This window comes from Astatotilapia calliptera, chromosome 19 (assembly GCF_964374335.1).
Source record: "Astatotilapia calliptera chromosome 19, fAstCal68.1, whole genome shotgun sequence".
Classification (NCBI taxonomy): Eukaryota; Metazoa; Chordata; class Actinopteri; order Cichliformes; family Cichlidae; genus Astatotilapia; species Astatotilapia calliptera.
Genome location: NC_137440.1, coordinates 10121120 through 10142759, shown reverse-complemented (window position 1 = coordinate 10142759; position 21640 = coordinate 10121120). Strand labels below are relative to the sequence as shown.

The window sequence follows — 21640 nt, the reverse complement described above, 5'->3', positions numbered from 1 at the left end:
ACGGATATCATATCCCCACATCTCCAGTGACAATCAATTCAAGACCTTTCCAAATTCCATTTTGGGGCTCTTGATCCCACTCAAGGTCAGCTGCCCTGAGCGACTTCACATTTCTGGGAGATGATTACATCTCAGGTTGGAGACCTTGTGCGGGCGGCACTCCACGGAACAAGAGACATCTGTGACACTGTGCTGGTCTTTACAAGCCTGCCCTTAATGGTAACTAATTTCTCCTCTTTTATTTTGATTGCAGTCCAGGTCACAGCGGATCATAACTTGATTTTCATGCTGCGTTTAATGAAACGTGTAAAGGGGCTTTTATTGAGAAGTTTGCACAAGGTGAATGAGACTAAATAGCCGGGGTGAGTTCTCTAAAGGGAAACGTCACTATTCATTCAAGGCTAATGTTTATTGCCACTTCACTTGATCTGTGGCTCGGAGATATGACACTGCCTTTCTATCCAGTGAAACTTAATTGAGCAAGGAATACAAATAAATGAAGAGGGTTTGTGGCGTGGACGGCTGCAGCGCGCACCAAGGTCTGTGAGCTTTTCAGACTTTAGAGAAAACTGAAGAACTCAAAAAATAATTAAAAAGGTACACAAATAAAGGAAAGACCTTTTCTTTCAGCCACATATACACTGATGAAGCATGCAACCCACATCTCGATCGCTGTCAGTCAATGCAGCTGACTCCAGTCGCTGCATTGCAGCGATTAGTGCATTATCACAGCCTCATTTCCACCTCATCACCACGGCACATTAGGCAGGCAATCGGCAAGCAAACCCACGGCCCCGTGCAAAAGGTCACAAAAGAAGTGCTGCCGTGACCCGTGTAATCCCCGAGGCATCAGACACTCACAGCACCGCACGCACGAGCATGCCTGAGCAACAACATTGCTGCTGAGCGCTTACTTTCAGGTGGCACCCGGTCTTTGTGCGGGCAGCCCGAAAGGCTCCGGTGGTGCGGGTACAGGCCCGTCACGTGACCCGTGCCGTCGCAGCCCGGCGTCGGACACCGGCTCTCCTTCTTGTCCACACGTGAAGCGTCTGTGAGGGGAAAGATGTAGAGGTTATTAGCACCCAAGCGGCAGCTGACTGTACGTTACAACTCCTCTCTGGACTCCTGCAGGGCTGCTTTGCATGATTCACGCTTCAAAATAATCCCCCTGTGGTTCATCCTCTGTTTGAAACAAGCTATTTAGCTCCTTCCTCTTTAACACGGCTTTCTTCTGATTGGCTGCCCCTATAAAGGGCAGATGGGTGGGGCTTCTATTACATCTTTGTGACCTCATATTGAGCCAAGAATAGAAAAAAACTGTGATTGACTGACTGTTTACATCAGTCGGCAGCTTGAGTTTACTGCACAGGTTCTGAGCTTATTATTAGAAACTTTGGTTATATTTAATATGAACACCTGCCGCTGGAACACGTCATATATGACAGAGTATAACAGCGATGGTATTTAGATTCTACATGTGTCGGCCTTCCCCGTCTCCTGCCATTGATGAAACCTCTACTGAGGACATCCCTGTTGACTGCTTCCATGGAAACAGTGACATTAAATTAACAGCAAAGAAACGAATGACACTATTCTGAGATGAAGAGCAGCTTCTGCCTCGTGTTGCGATTTAGTAACGTTAACGGTACTTTTACGATTGCACGTGTTTTTTCTGATGTCATGAAATGAGGTCAGAACAACTTCATGCTAACACATCTGTTTTTTGGTTTCACATCGTGTATTCTTCACTAACTTTGGGATAAATGGCACCTTATCACCTTTATTCACCTTTACCCATCGGCCAGCTGTCTGACCCTGATGGTTGAATGAGGTGATTATGAAGTTAAACAATACAGCTTAAAGTTTAAATCTTAAAATCCAAAGTAAAGGACTATTTATATGGAGTCGCACGACATCACGTTCACCGCGTTTCAGACGTTCTTTGTAAGCTAACCACAGACAGTTCAGTCCTTCAAATATTTCAGGGTAAGTATCTGTGAGTATGGACTCTCAGGTTAACGCAGACGGATGGAGGCTGAAATTTTGGATGTGTGATCTCTGACCGACCATAGAAACTGTTTTACAGGTCAGCAACAGAGATTTTGTTTGCATGTTCTCATATACGAGGCTCATATCAGCTGAATACCTTCACACATATTATACGTTGTGGTCAGATGAAGTATGACAGCATGCACCAAATCCAAACGAACTTTTTCTGAAAGGAAAAGTTTCTGTTCATCAAACATTTGTGATGTTGTTCTCCCTCTCCCCTTTTGGGAGAGACCATTTGGCCTTTGGTGCAGGGATGCAGGGACGGCCATGGACCAGGACCACTAACATTTATTTATCACAAGCTCTCTGTGAATATTCACCACAATTATGTAAACATGAATGAATGTACATTTGAAGCTCAATTTTATATGTATGAATATTCATTTATAATGATAAAGTGAAACTGACAGACACTTTCTGAATTTCCAGGCTGTGTTTGTATGAAGAAGCAGAGATTCTGATTGAGTTTGTTTACTGTTTGTTTAAAACTGAAGGAATTGTGAAATATTAGAACTTTTACATGTTTGACCTTCAACAGAAAGAACTTAGGCTCCTTTAAAGCTGCATCATGCTTTTTTTCATTAAAACCAGCTCACAGCTGCACGTGACAGTTTGCTGGGTGCACGCACGTGTCCTCAAACACACACAGCGGAGAAGATTGTGTTTCCCTTTCCAAAACCTGGATCTCTTCTTTCCTTCAAACTCAGGTTACCACCAAAAAGCAGCAATGCCAAGTTGTGCCAACTGGCATTGTTTCTGGAAATTCAACCATCCAGCTTTAAAATCCTCTGACCCCCGTGTGCAAAGTCAAGCTGAAGTGCAGTAAATATGCGATATTCGAAAGTGAAAACAGGTTTGTGCATTTTCATGCCAGAGTTTTGGAGCCGTGTCAGATTGCAGAATGAATTTGGAGTCGTTGGATTGACAGAAACCTTTATCAGGAGCATGTTTTAGAAGAGTAGGCAGTGGAGGGGTAATTATCTCACAGCACAGAAAGAGAGACCACTGATTAAAGTTTCAAAGGCCCGTGTAACTCAGAAGCTCCGACTAAAACACGGAGCGATGAACCAAAATAAAGCCCTGAGTTGCAGAGTAAGAGAAGGTTGGGGTTCTGTATATGAGTGGGGGAGGACTGCTACACTGTTGTGGTGAGGAGAGAGCAGAGCGTGAAGGTGAGCTTCCGATTCATTGGCCAGTCTACATTCCTATCCTCACCCATCACCAGCAGATGTGGGTAATGACCGGAAGAATAAAATAAAGGATACAATCTATAGAAATGAGCTTTGACTGAAAAGTGTCAGGCCTCAGCCTCAAATGGAGACCAGGACTCGGAGTTATGGCTGTAAAAGAATATTTTATACACGGTTATATAATTTGGGGGGCAGCTGTGGCTCAAGAGGTAGAAAAGGCCTTCCAGTAATCGGAAGGTTGACTGATTCATCTCGATCCTGACACCAAAGTGTCCAGATACAGAACCCCAAATTGCTTCCGATGCATCCATGTGGCTTGCAGCGTAAAAGCACTTTGAGTGCTCACTGAGAGCAGAAAAACTCTATATAAATACCAGTCCAATTACCATTCACCATAAAGAATAGACATCTGATTGTGAAAATTGTGGGAAAATAGCAGTGCTACCAGCAGCTGTCTGTCTCCCGAGAGGCCTCGAATGCATGTTGGGTTGACACCAGAAAAGAAGTTAGACCCGGAGCTGCTGGGGGTTAACGGAGCAAACTGTGTGGCAAAGTCGGAACGACTGTCTGGTGCAGCTGCGAGATTCAGAAATAATGCTGCTGGTGCAGAGAGTGCAGTGAACGGGCTCCTGTAAGTGGATGGAGATCAGCTGAACCACTGAAGGTAAATACTCCTGAGTCTGAACATTTACCTGGCTGACTAACTCTTCCAGGCTGCAACAGTAGGTAATAACACACATTAGCAAGCTCAGTGGTTGAAGTTTAAGTCTAAAAACATCTTTAGAAACCTGAATTCCCTGAACTTTTGCTCTTCTCAAGATTGATTTTATGCCTGTAATAACTGGAGGCCCATTGTGCCTCATGAGGTGAGGTTTCCAACCAGTAGGAGATCCTGAGATAGGAGCTAGACCCCAGGAACTAGATCTGGATGGATGGATGGATGGATGGATGGATGGATGGATGGATGGATGGATGAAGGGGGGAGGGATGGATGGATGGATGGAGGGAGGGAGGGAGGGAGGGAGGGATGGCTGAAAAGGATGGGTGCCTGGTTGGATGGATGAGAGGAAGGGATGGATGGATGGATGGATGGATGGATGGAGGGAGGGAGGGAGGGATGGCTGAAAAGGATGGGTACCTGGTTGAATGGATGAAAGGAGGGATGGTTCGATGGATGGATGGATGGATGGATGGATGGATGGATGGCTGAAAAGGATGGGTGCCTGGTTGGATGGATGAAAGGAAGGGATGGTTGGATGGATGGATGGATGGATGGATGGATGGATGGATGGAGGGATGGCTGAAAAGGATGGGTACCTGGTTGAATGGATGAAAGGAGGGATGGTTCGATGGATGGATGGATGGATGGATGGATGGAGGGATGGCTGAAAAGGATGGGTCCCTGGTTGGATGGATGAAAGGAAGGGATGGATGGATGGATGGATGGATGGATGGATGGAGGGATGGCTGAAAAGGATGGGTGCCTGGTTGGATGGATGAAAGGAAGGGATGGTTGGATGGATGGATGGATGGATGGATGGATGTGTGGATGTGGTAAAGTGGAAAGAGTTCATAAAAGGCAAAATGAAGAGGGGACATGAAGGCACACCTACTCATTCATTTACTAATGAGTCACCAAACCAAATCTCGTCTCTCATTCATCAGAACAAAGCTCCTCGTTATCCTCGGTGGCCGTCGTCCATCTATGTCACATTACAGAGGCCCATGAATACGGCACATACTGCTCCGTCATGTCTGGCTCTCGTGTCTGGCACCAGGGTAATATCACGTTGATAACACCGAGGCTTCTTTTTAATGGCCTCTTATTACATTGGCTGTTAATGTTTGTATGTTGGAAAAAATTCCCTACTTCCATACGCCTGACCGCACGTGCACACAGACATGATGCTCGTGCCTGCCTCCACTCCTCTTGCAGGGAGTGGAGGCAGCCAAGTGGAAGGCATATTAGAAAGCAGTGGATATTGATTGTGGCTGGGGACGGTCTGCGCTTTGCATAGCAAATGGCCCCCATTACCATACCATCTCTGGATAATTAATGTGCAGTCAGTAGGCCCGTCGTTCGTTATCGGTCATTCTGATACTGTTCAATTTTCATCTCAACCTCATGCTTCTCTCTTCCCCGTCCCGCCCTCTTCCTCGCCATGCTCTACTTTATAAATCACGCACAAGAACCCTGGTCAACGAGTGTCTGCTACCATCTCGCCTGAGGGAAGATGCTATCGTGACGCAGCCGTCTTGCGTCCTCTCATTATTCCAACATTAGCCAGACACAGAGGCCACAGAAGGCCCTTGAAATTAGCATTTGTGTGGCATTTAAGTCGCAATATAAACCTGCTGTGAGATGTGTGGCATTTAAGGTGTGATACCATCCTGCTGTGAATTAGCATGCTCTTATTTGTTGCTCTCATCTGATATCTTCCTTATGGGAGGGAGCAATTTAACCTTGTTAGGCCTGTATATTGTTGTTGTAAAGGATATGATAAGAAGAATAATTAAGAGTTAAACAAAGGAATTTGCAATCAGACCGCTGCGTGAATGCCAATGTAATTTTTCTGTGACTTTACTTTGTGCGCAGTACACAGCATAACAATTAGAACCGAGGGTGTTCTGTAGTGTTTGTACTGCAGGATTAGCTTGATATTTGTCGGTATCAATCTGAATGGTAGCTCATAGCTACTCTCAACAAATTTAAAGAGTTCCCTGCAGAATGAATCCTTTCTGCAGACAGAAGGCCTCTATTTTGTGGTTTCTCCTCCCAAGTGTTTGCACAGGTTTAAAAATAGGCAGCTTTACCCCAAGCTGCATCACAGGGATGAGATTTTCAGTCCTAACAGGCCGTGCAGATTGCCATTACTTATGCCTGACAAGCCTACCCTCTGATGTTTCCATGCTGGCCTATTTTAACAACATAAGCTGCTGCTGCCGTTCCCGCTGCTACCGAGATGCGAATTTCCAAATTGGCTGAAAAAGCTTGTCCTGGGGTTACAGCGAGGTTCCCAGAATGCATGTGGGCTGCCTGGCCTCCAGCACAGGATAGATAAAATACAGAGTTGTCAGGAAAACATTTTACCTGAGCTTGTTAAGGTCTTAACATCCGCCACGTCGCCGGGGACCGGTCCAGGGTTAGGGTTCAGGTTGGGTTTTATTATAGCCACATGCTAAAATTTCTGAAGCTAAAGATGTTCCATTAAGGTGTTGCACAAAGCCCAATGCCAATCCAAACTTTGGTTGGGTTCCCGATGACCTGGTGGAACATGGTGCGATTCTCCCATTTCCATGATACTTTTTGTTTACCAAGCTGGTCGAGCTGATTAACTGTCCTAATTCTCTAAAATGAGCTACACTGTGAAAATGTGGAGGAACTTACCGATCGAACAGTTCATACTGAAAACTGTTCAAACGCTCGGATTTCTTTTACAAAATCAGAAACCACACTGAACCAGCTTAAATGCTGCTGTTGTCGTATGGTGTGCATCCGTGTTTGAGAGAATGGCTCACCTTTATGGTAGAAAGGCTTCTTCATACCATCGGGAAGACGGGCTTTACGCTCAACGCCGTAGCCGTGCCGCGGGCCGTGATCTTCATGGCCATACCTCACCCCGTCTCTTCTTGCAGCCTCGGCAGCCATTTTATCCCTCATTGCCTTGGCGCGTTCGGACTCTAGTGCAATAGCCTTCTCCAGCAGGGACAGATTCCCCTTTGTCATGTCAAACACTTCTTCTGATCGGTCTGAGGTCACAGAGGCCGTGTCCTCATCGAAGTCCCGGTGGTGAGTGTGGTACCGGTCATCGTGTGCACAACTGGAGAAGGCCTTGGAGCGTGGGCTCAGCTGCTCCTCGAGCTTCATGAGATTGTCCATGTCGGAATAGTTCCTATCGAGCATTCGCCTGTCGTCCTGGCTGTTGTGGAAGTCCCCATAGCCGTGATGCTGGGGCTGTTGATTGGGATCCTCACATGAGAAGTGATTTTGCTGGGACGGTGCGTTTCGGTCAATGGACTTTGTTTCGCTGAGTTTCCGAGCGAGGTCGAAGCACTGGTTCCGTAGACACTCCAGACTGCTCAAACACACCTCCTCATCGCTGTTTTCTATTTGTCCATTACTGGTGGTCTTAATTTGTCCATTACCACCGTTGTGCGCATTTACCCCATTGTTCGTGCAGTCAATCGCATCCCCGTTGTTGGCCGTGCCGTCCTCGAACTCCTGTCCGTCCAAGTTGTCGGACAGCACGGCGCCGTGACCCTGTGCCAGCAGTTTGAGGGAGTCCACCGTTTCCCGAACCACGTCGCTGTCGACGTCCAAACTCAGATCGCCCCTCTGAGGTTCATCCCCTTCTTCTTCTTCCTCCTCTTCCTCCTCCTCTTCTTCTTCCTCCTCCTCTTCCTCTTCATCCTCCTCCTCCTCTTCCTCCTCTTCCTCCTCCTCTTCATCCTCAGCACTGTTAGAGGAGTTGCTGTTCATCTCAGACTCCGTCATGGCACGGTTTGCAGCGTCTTCTGCGATCTTGCCCAGGTTCAGGAGCGACTTGGCCACAAGTTCGTCGTAGTTTTCGTACTCATCGTTGTTGTTGTCGTCTTTCTCCGCCGTCGGGCCCGATTTGGAAGTGCTGCTGCCTCCGCCTCCACCGCCATTGCCCTCGGCCCCCTCACCGCTGCTCATCTGATCGTCCTCTGTTGGAAAGAAAGAACAAGCGTCTTGTAATTTCATTTCCGTCATTCTATTTTACTGCTAAATCAGATTTCTGGGCTTGGTCCATCTAAATTGGATAAGGAACTCTTTGCTTCCCCTAATAATTTACTTTGAGAGCCTTAACAGCAGCTTGTGTTCTGAATTGTGAATCAGCACAGGAAGTTAAATGCAGTGGTTTGGGAAAATTCCAGAGAAAGATGCTCTGCTAAATGAGACTCTATCAAACAAGTTCTAGGTTACCCCTTTCCCTACCTCTTAATTTACAGGTCCTCTGGTTATCCTTTAACACCCACCACATCACCAGTGAGCTGCTTAGGGTTAAGGTTGGGTTTTCATCTATGCCTTTATCTGTTTTTTTCATCTGTTAGCCCAAATGGAAACGTTATTAGAAGAAGACACCTTGTTTCAAAGGTGGCGTTGACTACTTTTTCAAACTGTGCTTACTAAGCATTAACTCAGCTGTCCAACTCTCACTCCAAATGATTCCCTGGTGAAAGTTAGCCCTTCACAGGTGGGAAGACTTTTTTTTAAATATGTATCTGTTATAATGATTATTTTCTTTGTTATTTGGCTCAAAAATGACATATACCAACCTACCAACCTTTTCCCATACAGGGTTACGGTTGGCGGCCTGGGGGTTTCCATCAGTGACGACTTAGACCTCAGAGTATTAACAGGGTGATGATATCGCTTGATAATTCTATAAATTGTCAGTCTGTAGTGTGAAAACCGAAAGCGAAACTAAAATCATTGCATTACTGTGAACATTTCTCACAGGACAGTCTAAAATCTAAGAGATAAAATGTTCCCTGTGCACCACCATAAACCCCAAACAGCAGCTATTCATCACGCGCCTGTAAAGTTCCTTTTTTCATTCAATCAACAACATCTTTAGAATTCCTTTCAGTGCCTAATTGATTCTGACAGACTGCGAAAGGTTACTGAACCTCTTCTGTCAGTAATTTCAAGCACTCACTCCTGGAGCACTTCCAATCTCTCCTTTCACATTTCCGCCCCGAGCCGCCAAGAGCACATCGCTCACATTGGCGTCACATTTGCCACTTACATTCCTGCAGAGAAAATGAACCCACAGGCTCACACAGACACATATCTAATGAGAGATTTCATCACTTTTGGTGCAAAGGAGCAAGGCAAAAAAATAATATTAATAATAATAACAATAATTATAGAAAACAATATAACATAATGGAAAAAGCATGTAATTAGTGATGCAGACTGTTTCATTAGTGATGAAATACTACTGCTGGGTTCAAAGACTTAATTGTAATCAAAACAATGATATGAATTTAGTTTTTTTTTCCAAGGAGCTACAAAGGATGAGATCTACATTTTCATACATTGGGGGGTCAAAAGGAAAACATTATGCATCAACTGTGCAACTTGAAGAACCTACTAACAGTTTTTATGAAGACTACGTGAAATCAGCTGTAAACAACTTCTACAATGGTTGCATGACGTTGATATCTTCATCACTGAGATCCTGCGTTTGGCGTGATGATGCTGGATGTTTTTAGCTGATGGATTTATGTCCAAACGTCTTTGCTCACCTCGTTTCAGACCAACAGCCTAAAACCCGGTGACTGCAATCACAGCCACAAAATGGTGACTGGTTCATTCTGGATTTTAGACGTCAAGTAAAGGTGAGAGGTAACCATGACTTTCTACACATACACTGCTTTCCCTGCGCAAACACACTTACGAGCTAACGAGAGCAGCACAGTATCACTGCTTCGGAGCAAGAAGAGGGAGCAGTCACGAATGACCGGCCTTTGACAGTGCAAGGCTTCTTATTCTGCACCAGAGGTTTCATTTTTGATTGCATGGAAACAGTCTGAAGAGCAATCAAGGTGCACAAAAGGGTGAAAGAGATTAAACGGGAAACAGAGTAGTGGTGTTGGGTGACGCTCCAGAACAGCGCCCGTATTTGCCCAGCGACGGAAAGAGGTTTCTGCTTTCCTTCTGCAGACGTAAATGCAGGAAGTCCTTCCACGCCAATAAAAATCATGATGATTATAAAGAAGGGTTTGGCAACAACAGCACACGGCAGCATGCAAAGCACTTATCAAAAATACATGGTAATCAGGCAGTAGCCACAGAGCGCGAGGGAGAGGCTGCTGACAGGCTGACGAGGCGGTGGCAACAGTCCGCAGTCTCATTGTTAAGGATAAGACCTTGGCTGTGGGCTCTAATGAACACCAGTCTGCAGAGATGTTTTCACATGGCTGCCGAGATGCCACATCAACACGTTGGGTGGGTAGAGCTGCGCGCCAAGCAGGGTTAACACACTCCTCTCTCTGAGCTTCACTCTTAATTGGACTTGAAGGCACTGTCAGGTCCAATCGTGATGCGGGGGTGCAAAGCTGAATCTGCTGGAGAGAAACCTGCCAGATCTGGTGTTGGGCATGCCAGGCGGGGGGGAGACGAGATAACATATGGGGCAGGAGTTTCTCAAATCCCAGTCCCAAACCAGGGGCGCTGTTTTTGTATTTTATCCAAATGAAAGGCAACATTCAGCTGAACCTGGAGCTCAGAAGCTTTTCAAACGAGAAAATAATCGTTTTCCAAAATAATCTGGCTGCCGTTTGAGTAATTTAACATGATTTAGTTCCTTTTAGCCTCTGTCCTAACGATGAAGGTCAAACAATTTCAATGGGGAATAACTGAAAAAAGGCGACTCCATCAATTTAGATCATTTATCCATAATTAGAAGAAGCAATTAATATTATTTTTTTTTTTTAAAAAGGAGCTCTCTGAAAAAAAAAAATCAATAAACCAACAGATAATTTGGTCTCAGAGCAGCTGCAGTAAAGGCTCTGAAAATAATATGCAAGGAAAATGTGCAAATGAATGAATGACATTAACAAAGCATATTAGAGAAATAATTAATCACTGTAGGAACAACAGGCTGTGTGGATCAGCCTGTCGGTGCACATCTCTTATTCCAATGCAGAGGTCTGCATTGGACCTTCACCTGTACCGGGCCAACACTACGACATCACAGCTAGGGCTGGGCGATATGGCCTAAAATCCATATCGCGGTATAATTTGAAGCACGTGCGGTAACGATATATATCGCGATATATTCTTTTCTTCTGTATAACGTATTTTCCACACTATAAGGGACACTTAAAATCCTTTAATTTTCTCAAAAATCGAGAGTGTGCCTTATGTATGAATTCTGGTTGTGCTTACTGACCTCGAACCGATTTTGGCTGCAGAAATCTGTTAAAAAATGTTTTAGTACAACTTTGGTAAGCCGCACTGCTTGATGGATTGTCAGAGCATTACGGCTGCCGTAGTGAGGAGCTTCACGGAGTAATCTGGGTGCAAAACTCCGTCTGCTTCAGGTCCCAAAGTCAAACGAACACTGAGAGTTAAAAACGGTCTAAATTCTTTAATCTTTAATAAAATCATCAGCGTTGCTGCTTTACCGGGTGTAACAATTAAGTTTAACATCCAGGCATCGATGAAAACAGGATTTATTAAATTTAACAAAGTTAGAAGTTAACAGGAAGTTTGCAGGAAGTTAGCTCGCTCGTTTACACCTAAACATTTCATAGCATGTTCTGACTGAGATTTTTGAAACTAATAAAACGTACAGCTCTGCTACCACTACCAACATAAATGAAGACAGAAAACTAAACAGCAGTGGCGTTTGCAGGGTTACTGAAGTTGGACTACCTGGTATATAATGTTGTGCTACGTGATTGCTAGCGACACAGCTATGTTAGCATAACATTAGCACAGTGAAGCTGAAGGATGAACGCCAACTTTTTTTCCACTCGATAAAAGTTAACGTGAGGGATTCTGGTGGTCAGGGACAAATGCAGTCGCATAGCAGGATGCTATACACGGGCCAAACTTCAGTCAGGAGAACAACTGAGATTATTCATCCACAATACGAGGTTAGTTATTAATATACTGCAACAACATGGGAATAGAGCAGCTGCGAGAGAATTCAACATTAATGAATCAATGTTACGGAAGTGGAGGAAGCGCAGTTTTTGGCGATGCTTTTGACCAAAACAGGCGCAGCTTGATGGCATCATTAACATGCCCTATCGCGGTAGAGCGGTATAGTCAAAATCTCTATCGTTGGCCAAATTTATATAGTTTCTATCGTATATCGTTTATATCGCCCACCCCTAAAAACCGCAAACAGAACAAGTGCTGCACTAAAAGCAATAGAAACAGCAAATGGAGCCATTTTTATGAGTAGAAAATATAAACTGTTACCCAACTAATATACTCTTATTTCTGTGTTTGGCAGTGAATTTGGTTAGCTGAGCACAGCAACCGCTGCTAGTCTGGCTTTCACAGCACTTCTTGAGATGTTCACCATGATTCAGGAACAATTTATCCTCCACAAACTCAACACAGTTGTGCACTGGTTGGATTTTAAACAGCTTTTTCAGCTTTTGAGTTGAAATGCAAAGACAGCATCTTCACCTGCATTCTTTCTGACGGCCAGCAGAGGGCGGCTTGTCCGACTGTACAGGGAGTGCAGAATTATTAGGCAACTTAACAAAAAACAAATATATACCCATTTCAATTATTTATTTTTACCAGTGAAACCAATATAACATCTCCACATTCACAAATATACATTTCTGACATTCAAAAACAAAACAAAAATAAATCAGCGACCAATATAGCCACCTTTCTTTGCAAGGACACTCAAAAGCCTGCCATCCATGGATTCTGTCGGTGTTTTGATCTGTTCACCATCAACATTGTGTGCAGCAGCAACCACAGCCTCCCAGACACTGTTCAGAGAGGTGTACTGTTTTCCCTCCTTGTAAATCTCACATTTGATGATGGACCACAGGTTCTCAATGGGGTTCAGATCAGGTGAACAAGGAGGCCATGTCATTAGTTTTTCTTCTTTTATACCCTTTCTTGCCAGCCACGCTGTGGAGTACTTGGACGCGTGTGATGGAGCATTGTCCTGCATGAAAATCACGTTTTTCTTGAAGGATGCAGACTTCTTCCTGTACCACTGCTTGAAGAAGGTGTCTTCCAGAAACTGGCAGTAGGACTGGGAGTTGAGCTTGACTCCATCCTCAACCCGAAAAGGCCCCACAAGCTCATCTTTGATGATACCAGCCCAAACCAGTACTCCACCTCCACCTTGCTGGCGTCTGAGTCGGACTGGAGCTCTCTGCCCTTTACCAATCCAGCCACGGGCCCATCCATCTGGCCCATCAAGACTCACTCTCATTTCATCAGTCCATAAAACCTTAGAAAAACCAGTCTTGAGATATTTCTTGGCCCAGTCTTGACGTTTCAGCTTGTGTGTCTTGTTCAGTGGTGGTCGTCTTTCAGCCTTTCTTACCTTGGCCATGCCTCTGAGTATTGCACACGTTGTGCTTTTGGGCACTCCAGTGATGTTGCAGCTCTGAAATATGGCCAAACTGGTGGCAAGTGGCATCTTGGCAGCTGTACGCTTGACTTTTATCAGTTCATGGGCAGTTATTTTGCGCCTTGGTTTTTCCACACGCTTCTTGCGACCCTGTTGACTATTTTGAATGAAACGCTTGATTGTTCGATGATCACGCTTCAGAAGCTTTGCAATTTTGAGACTGCTGCATCCCTCTGCAAGATATCTCACTATTTTTGACTTTTCTGAGCCTGTCAAGTCCTTCTTTTGACCCATTTTGTCAAAGGAAAGGACGTTGCCTAATAATTATGCACACCTGATATAGGGTGTTGATGTTATTAGACCACACCCCTTCTCATTACAGAGATGCACATCACCTAATATGCTTAATTGGTAGTAGGCTTTCGAGCCTATACAGCTTGGAGTAAGACAACATGCATGAAGAGGATGATGTGGACAAAATACTCATTTGCCTAATAATTCTGCACTCGCTGTATAGAAGTCTACATGAAAGCGAGCCTGCTGCCGGCCTCACATCTCAGCTCAATAAACACTGCTCTGATACGTTTCTGGTCTCAGTCGCTGGTTTAAAGTCTTACTGAGTAAAACACGATGCTTATTTTGTAGTTTATGTCTTAACTGAGTGGAAAAAAGGAACAATAAAGGTGGGTATGCTGCAGGTCACTTTAATGCCTATGCTCCCTATAGCTCATTAGGCATAGTTCAAAATAACCAACATGGCAATGATGGGAACACAGTGCCTGCATTCGTTTATAATCTTCCTGCCATGATCAGCCTTTGTGCTGAGTGAAATTTTAACCTTCCAATTAATGCAGAGACACTAAAACATTATTTATTCAAACACATGCTTTGTTACCTGTCTCACCTGTTGATGGCTATTTTTGCTACAGGTTTGTAGCATTAGCACCAGAATTTCCTGCAAATTCCATGGGAAGAAATGGTGACTAACATCCGTGAGCTGCATCTGGCAGTCACTGGTGAAGTTACTAGCTGCCCTTTCATTCGCCACTGACTTTTGGTTACATGCGTAACCTCGGTTCCAGCTTTGAGCCGAGCAAACGTGTTCCAGCTGTTTGGGCCTGGCGCTGGTCTTTTTGAGGCAGAAATACATGGAACCAGTTCTAGATCAGGCACCGTGTCCACTGGACCTGGGTGCGCTTCTGTGGTCCCCAACCCCCTGGGCCACAGACCGGCCCCTGAGTCGTTTGGTACCAACTCACGGGTGTGAAATTTATGGTTTTCAGGGTTTTTATCGTTAATTCAGTTTCCTGTGTTGTAGTTGTTCGTCTTATTTTGAAATAAATATTTACGCGTTACCATAGCGACCTGACAGGGGAAGAGAGGAGGGGCAGAGAGGAGGATGTTACTGTCAGTGTTGTTGGTGCATTTCAGAAGGACGCTGCTAATAAAGCTACACAATTACACAGTGAATTCATGTTTACTATTATATTTACCAAATACCACAGTTTTTGTCTCGGTCATATTGTTTTATTTTGTTGTGTTTATCCGCAACACCTTAAAGGCCGGTCGTGAAAATATTGCGTGACATTAAACCATCTGTGGGGCAAAAAAGGCTGGGGGGCCGCTGCTGCAGGGTGTGTTTCCACTGTGACAACGTTTCTATAACCAGACGAACTAGCCTACATTTTGACAGGCTTGATAACTGTTTGGATACTTTATGTCATGGAGGACAGAGTCTGTGGGCTGCATCTGTGAATCACTGATGAGTTTCTTCCAGTCACCCCTCCCATATCCACTAACAGCAGTACTGGCACCAGTGTTTTAGGGGTGGAAATGCACAGAACCAGACCAAAATGTCATTCTCCATGGAGTCAGAGGACTCACCTCCTCTGAGGCAGTGTGTGTGAAAATGAGAACTGGCACAACCTCCCACCTCAAACACAACGATGGGAGTTGTTGTGCAGCAGTAAGCTGCTGCCTGTGGGGCCGGCTGGACCTGCACAGCCGCTGCTTCAGTGGAAAGTGGCATTAAAACGTGCCTTTAAACCCTTCACTGAAGGTACTCTTACCCATTATGCCTAACACGTTATATCAATAATTAATCATCAATAACAATAACAGGTGGAAATGACGGTGCTCTCACCTTGCCCTTGATTCTGCTCTCCTTCCTCCTCCTCTCCGTCTTCATAATCCACCTCTTCTACTCCTTCCTCCTCCTCCTCTTCTGCCTCCACCACCCTTCCTTCATCACCCTCCTCTTCTTCTTCCTGCTCCACCTCTACCTCCTCCTCCTCTGCTTCCTCTTCCCCCTCTCCATCCCCTGTCTCCACCTCCCCGTCCTCGTGCTCCATTTGCTCTACATTGTAGTCCATGTAGGCTTCTACCTCCTCCTCTTCCTCCTCCTCCACTTCCCCCTCCTCCTCCTCATCCTCTACAGCTCCTTCCTCCTCCTCTTCCTCCCGGTCATCCATCTCCTCGGTTCCGTCCGTCTCGTAGCACTCCTCCATTGTGGAGTTGTCCATGTCATCAAGGTAGGTGCTCCTCTTTGGGGATGTTTCCAAGGTTTGTCTGTCTATGCTCTTCCTCTTCTTGGCCAGAGGGCAGCCGTACACACTGCAGAGGAGAGATAAGAGGGCAGCCGTTAGCCGTTAGCACCACCTGCCCATAAACGTTCACTCTGGTTTGTGCCGGGGCCTGTGCTGCGACGCTGTGGTTATATAGTACATCGCTCAGGAGCAAAGAAATATTCAGAAGATCAAACTTTGCCCAAACGGCCTTAATTAGACACGCACTCATTAACTGATAAACAACAAAACGCAAAGATGTCGACTCTCTATCTGTGCAGGGAAACAAAAAGCAGAAGATCTGGTTTAGTTTCCACATTCATTGATATTCAGGTACCATCAGTTTGCTCTTCCGGCAGGAGAAAATCACTGTGCATGCCCTGCAAACACTTTGTTCCAAACTGATATGTCCTTGTTCCCAAGTGAAGCAAAACACATCTGCCTGTCTGGAATTGACTGTAAGGGGAAACAGACAACCTGTAGCCTGATTAATTGAATCTTGCCGAGGCACCTCGGGTTTTAATGTATTCTCCGGCTCCCCCCGGCAGCAGGGGGACAGATCCTAATCTGATAATCTGATAATCTGTGTATTTGCCCCGGCTATTGATCACAGGGGCTTAATCCATTTGATTCATCAAACCTCGGAGAGTCCCGACTCCTACCGGGCCCCCCGAGCCGCCCGTGTGTGCGACCGTTTGTGTGTGTCGTGGCTGCGCACGCACATTTGGCACGTTAGAACAAAAGCACCACACAGTCAGAATTATGATGAGTTCTGCTGAGTGTTTTGGCCATCAAATAAACCCCCTGTCCAGGCCCGAGTGCGAGAGAGCTAAACACGCTTTGGGCATGTTCACTCGGCTGTGAAATATCCCTGGCTCCCATTTTTACAACCTCTGGATGTTTCCCCGGGTTCTGCGCTACTTAGAGTGGGACCTGATGTGAACGAATGGCACAGGCGGCACGCGAGGGGAGAAAATGGCAACTGTTAGTCACTGTGAGCTACTTTTGTGCTGGGAAAAACTCATCGCAGTGGTCAGACGGTCTCAGGTACCCCTTTTTGTTTCCTCTCTTCCTCTGCTTCATCCAATATCCTCTCCCTTGTGCTCTCTCTTTCTTTCTTTCGCCCATCAGTCAGTCAGCTGGCAGGCTCAATCTCGCCCAGCCCTGAAATTCCTTAATGGTCTGACCCCCTGCACCCCCCGCAACCAGGGGGCTCATTTCATTAATCTAAGCCCACATGGAAACTCATTCCCTGCCTGACAACCTCTCCCCCAGGGCAGCGAGAAGGTCTGCAGGACAGTGAGGGAGGGGGCGGTGGCGTGCTGCAGCACAGTGATCAATAGTGCTTGTGACCAAACATCTCAAAAGCACATTAAAATGCCACTCATCCCAGCCCCTCTGTTCCAGCGCCCTCTCCAAATAAATCAAGGGCCGGTCCCAGCAGGTTAGCGGCTGCCAAGGCAGGCGGGCTGGCAGGAGGGGGGGATAGGTGAGTGGGAGGAGTGGGGGGAGTGGGGGAACGGTGTGAAAAGCAGATAAACACCTCACCCCTCCTCCCTCCCTCTGTCTTCTAGTCCTGCAGTTCCACCTTTATTTTAGCAGTGAAGCAGTCCTGCAGGCGACCAGTGCAGCACCGTGTGCAGGATACCGTCGGCCTGCGTGTTCTCTATGTCATGTATGTTGTCCTGCAGCTGAGAGAGCATAAAAACTGTTTGCCCAAGTGTCAGTGTAGACACAACAAAGCAGCCTTTGACATGCTGAAACTACAAGTGCCCACCTTATCCACTCAAAGCAGCGCCCCTGACAGCAGCGCCACCCCTCCCCAAAACACAGCAGATGGGCTGAGGCCTCAGTCACATACGCCTCTGATTGGTGAATGGTTGGTGAGTGGTTGGTGAATGGTTGGTGAGTGGTTGGTGAGTGGTTGGTGAGTGGTTGGTGAGTGGTTGGTGAATGGTTGGTGAGTGGTTGGTGAATGGTTGCTTGAGGTCGCTGGCTGTTGCCAAGTGAACTGGGTTGCAAAGAGTGTGCAGCACCAAAACCCTCGATGTTATTGCTTTGGTTGCTCACACACTGCCGCTGCTGACATGCACATTTTGCATGGAAGATGCAGACTGATCTGCAAACACTTGACTCGTGCTCTCTGAGTTGAAGTGAAGCTCGAAAAAGTGCAACGCAAACCAGAAACTGAGATGTTCTCCTTCAAAGTAAAAGTCTAGCGTCACCGCTGACACTAAACATTTTCAATAGGTGCATCTTTTACTTTGAAGGTAAATGGTCACTGTTTCCAGTTTGCATCAATGTTTTCACAGCGTTTTTTAGAAAACTACAGGCGACGACAGCAGAGGATTTGCAGCCTATTTCACCTCCAGCAACCAGGCAGGGAATATATATTTTTCCCTAGCGACTGGTGGTTACCATGGGATTACTGACTGGTCTCTAGGCTTGCATTATCGGAGTCTCACCATCTATTTCACAGGTACCACCAGGAACCAGTTGCAGCCAGTTGGTTCATTTTCCCCTAGCAAGTGGCGGCTATCAGTCAGTGCTCAGGCCTGAGTGACCGAGGCTTTAGCTAGCTCTCTGTATTCATCTGAAGCCTCTGAAGCTACCAGTGTTGGTTTTTGTGGAGTCTGCTGCGGTCGTTTGGTGACGTCCTGATTAGTCGGCTCTATTGCTAAGCTTACGTTAGCCAGCGTCGCTCAGTGTTGGGAAGCACTGCAGCGAGGCTCTCGGGGAACGAGCGTGAGCCTTTTATCTCCTGGATTTTCAGACAAACAAAAGTTGGGCAATGTCTCGTATTTTAGACTGCGTTATCCTGTGTTCACAAATTGGCAATAAAAAAGCGTTTAATACCTGAAAATGCTGCACGGAGCACGTTTGACTTGGTGTTTGCTGTCAAGCATTCAGCGCCGGCTCAGTGGCTGACAGGTATTAATGTGACTACACCTGAATCAAAACAATGCTGTTGAATTGCTATAATTGCTCTGCAACATCAGCTAATGGATAGCAAATAATAACTGCTGGCTTGTGTATTTTTCATTGTAGTTTTAAAAGGAGTCGAGTGCGCTTCATTATTTCGGGTCAGGCTTGTACAAACAGGGATGCCTTTTAGCAGAGCGTGAACAAGCTTTAAAACCTGACGCTGCTGAAAGTTCCGCCTACGGTCCAACAGACATTTGGATGCCATTAAAGAGCTCCGGCTCGCTGAGAGCAGCCACACAGATTCTTATGTAAATGACTTTTAATCACGCTGCCGTTGAGGAGCGCTGCATACAGAGCGCCCGGCTCTCAGGTGTCCTCTCGTCCCTGAGCCGTCAGCTCGTTGTGACACGGTGAAAGGTTTGTTTGCCCTACGATGACTAAGCCACAGGAAGCCTCCGCAGCTCGGCCATCCCACGTTCCCTGGCTCCATCGCTGTGTGACCTTGGCTGCGACGTTCGTCATCACAGGCACTGCATCCCACTCGCTTCACTTGGCAATTAAAATTCCAGAAATAATTAAAAAGAAATTCTGCAGTCACTGTGCAGACAAAGGAAGGCGATGAGAAAATACTGCACCATCCTGAGTTTGCTTTTGCTTTTGTCCCCCCGGCAGCATCACAAAGTCCTCCAAGAAGAGTGAGCCGTACGAGAGGTAGTAATCAAAGAAGAAAAGAGCCTCAGATCACAAAAAGACCACTTCATATTTCATGGAGTGGGCATCCTTGGCATTAGAAGATGGAACAAATTCTATTACAGTGTGAACAAGTGGCCTTTTAATGCAGAAAAGAAACCTTTTGGATACGGAGAGGGCCCCATTCCCTGCGATTTAATGTGAGGCGGGGTGGAGGGTGGCGGCAGGAGAGGGAGAGCTCCTGTTTGGCTAATTTTGGGTGACAGTTGAGCGACTGCTGGAATGCGACAGCGTTCCACGGTGCCTTTATTAGCAGTCATATTAGCGGCTGTTCGCAGCAGGGGCAAAAGCTTTAGCCAGTCATTAGCATCACACACTATTTGTCTCCGTGACGCACGGATGAGGCAGCTGCTGCTGCTTTTTCCCTCTCTCCCTCGTCATCTCCTCTTGTCACCAAACATTCCCACCTCAAATCTCTCTGTCTGTTTTCACCCCGGCTCCTTTCTCGGCTCATATTTTAGAATTACATTACAGGTCAGCATCCTTCATCCTCATTTAGAGTCACAGAAGGTTCTAAAAAGGTTACCGAACTTCAGTGTCGTGACCTACAGGGACGAACACTTTTGATGTCTGTCATCCCACTGTTCTTTAAAGAACACAGCACTGTGATTGGGAATTTTCTGGAACATTAGGCAACATCCATTCTGCCAGCAAACATTCCCAAAACATCCCGGGAGTCTAAATTGTGAAGTTGCTCGATGCAGACACTCTGTGGAAAGGGAACGTCTCCTAAATATTTCTAGAACGTCCAAAAGTCCACTGAGTGTCTGCCTCCACATCGTGAGCAGAACTAAAGGTTCTCCAAACATCCTGGGGAACCTGAAAGGGAACTTTAAGACTGGTTCCCTGAAAATCCCGAGAACAACTTGACTGTCCCCTCGTTGTTCATGAAATAAGCACAAACTCAGACCCCATCAGGTCTTTTAAATGCTCCCAAATATCTCCTGTGTAATCCTGCACAAAAAAAACAAACACATGCAGCGTCATCTAAAAGTGGGGACTTTTTTGTTTTCATGTGCACATAGCTGACCTTTGACACTGCAGCGTTGTACTGAGACAATATTAAATGTTCTTGACTTCTCAAAGGGATTTTCTTATTTTACCAACAGGCGTCCATCCTGAAGGTGTCCTCTGTGTTACGCTGTCATGTGACCCATGAATAAACAGAACTGGACATCCTCTTAAATGCACATTAAACGAGCAGCTTAGATCCATATGTGAACATCCTGATTAAGTCCTCGAAACCTCTCAGCGTCACCCATCGGGAACCATACAGGAACATTATCGAAACAAATGTCACATAAGAACGATTTCATGAGACCGACTTGGAGCCATATGCGAATGTTTGAGATGTTCTCACGTGTCCAACGTGGAAACATATGCTGATGTCCTCTGTGTAATGTCACCAATAAAGAAATTTAATATGGAAGTTTTTGAACACCCTTTCCTGACCGCTCTCATGGGAATGATGGATCCATGTGGGAACACCGCCTGAACATCCCAAATTCACCATCCATGTTACGTTGAGACTAACAAACAAAACAACTGGAAAGTTTAAATAAGAACAGCTGAGCCTCATATGTGCACATGCTCAGTACGTTATTGTTCTCATGGAACCACTTGGAATATTCTCTAAACATCCCAAATGTCATCCATGTAGTTTAAAACAGGAAAAACAGAATTCCCTTTTAAACTCTACAGGGAACGTCTGCATAGGACCGACCTGGACCAGTGGGGAACCATGAGGGAACGTTCTTTGTAGGTCCCACATGTCTTGTGTGTAGTGCTGCACTGAGCATTTCCAATAGCTAGAAGAAGATTCTTATGAAGTCCTGAACAAAATGTTCCCAAAGGGCCAATGAGGAACCACGTGGGAACCTGAAACACACTAAATGTAATGTAAAGGAACTAACATGTAGATGTTCTCTTAACGTCACGCAGAGCCCTTTAAAGAGCAGCATAGAATGTTCTTGATGTTCAGTATCGTTTGAGAACCGTTAAAGAAACACTCAGCTCCGTGGATTTCCTCCCATATTTCCACCTCCTTTCCCATTTTCTCATTCTTCGC

At 45.8% G+C, this 21640-nt stretch overlaps 1 protein-coding gene and 1 long non-coding RNA gene across 12 annotated transcripts in view; one reads left to right on the top strand and one right to left on the bottom strand.

The window, feature by feature from the left end:
- Positions 1 to 21640, bottom strand: part of myt1lb (myelin transcription factor 1-like, b) — a 110590-nt gene that overhangs the window by 30015 nt on the left and 58935 nt on the right. For 10 of the 11 annotated variants that reach the window (XM_026153013.2, XM_026153012.2, XM_026153015.2 and 7 more), the window contains exons 5-7: positions 15477 to 15946; positions 6762 to 7931; positions 915 to 1049 (exon numbers count right to left, since the gene is read on the bottom strand). In XM_026153013.2, coding sequence (XP_026008798.2) covers positions 915 to 1049; positions 6762 to 7931; positions 15477 to 15946 — 1775 coding nt within the window. The remainder of the gene's footprint in view (positions 1 to 914; positions 1050 to 6761; positions 7932 to 15476; positions 15947 to 21640) is intronic. The other variant, XM_080293570.1, reaches the window with a different exon arrangement.
- Positions 16722 to 21001, top strand: LOC145422337 (uncharacterized). The gene is made up of 2 exons (XR_013903623.1): positions 16722 to 16944; positions 20682 to 21001. It is a non-coding gene; the product is annotated as an uncharacterized LOC145422337 (long non-coding RNA).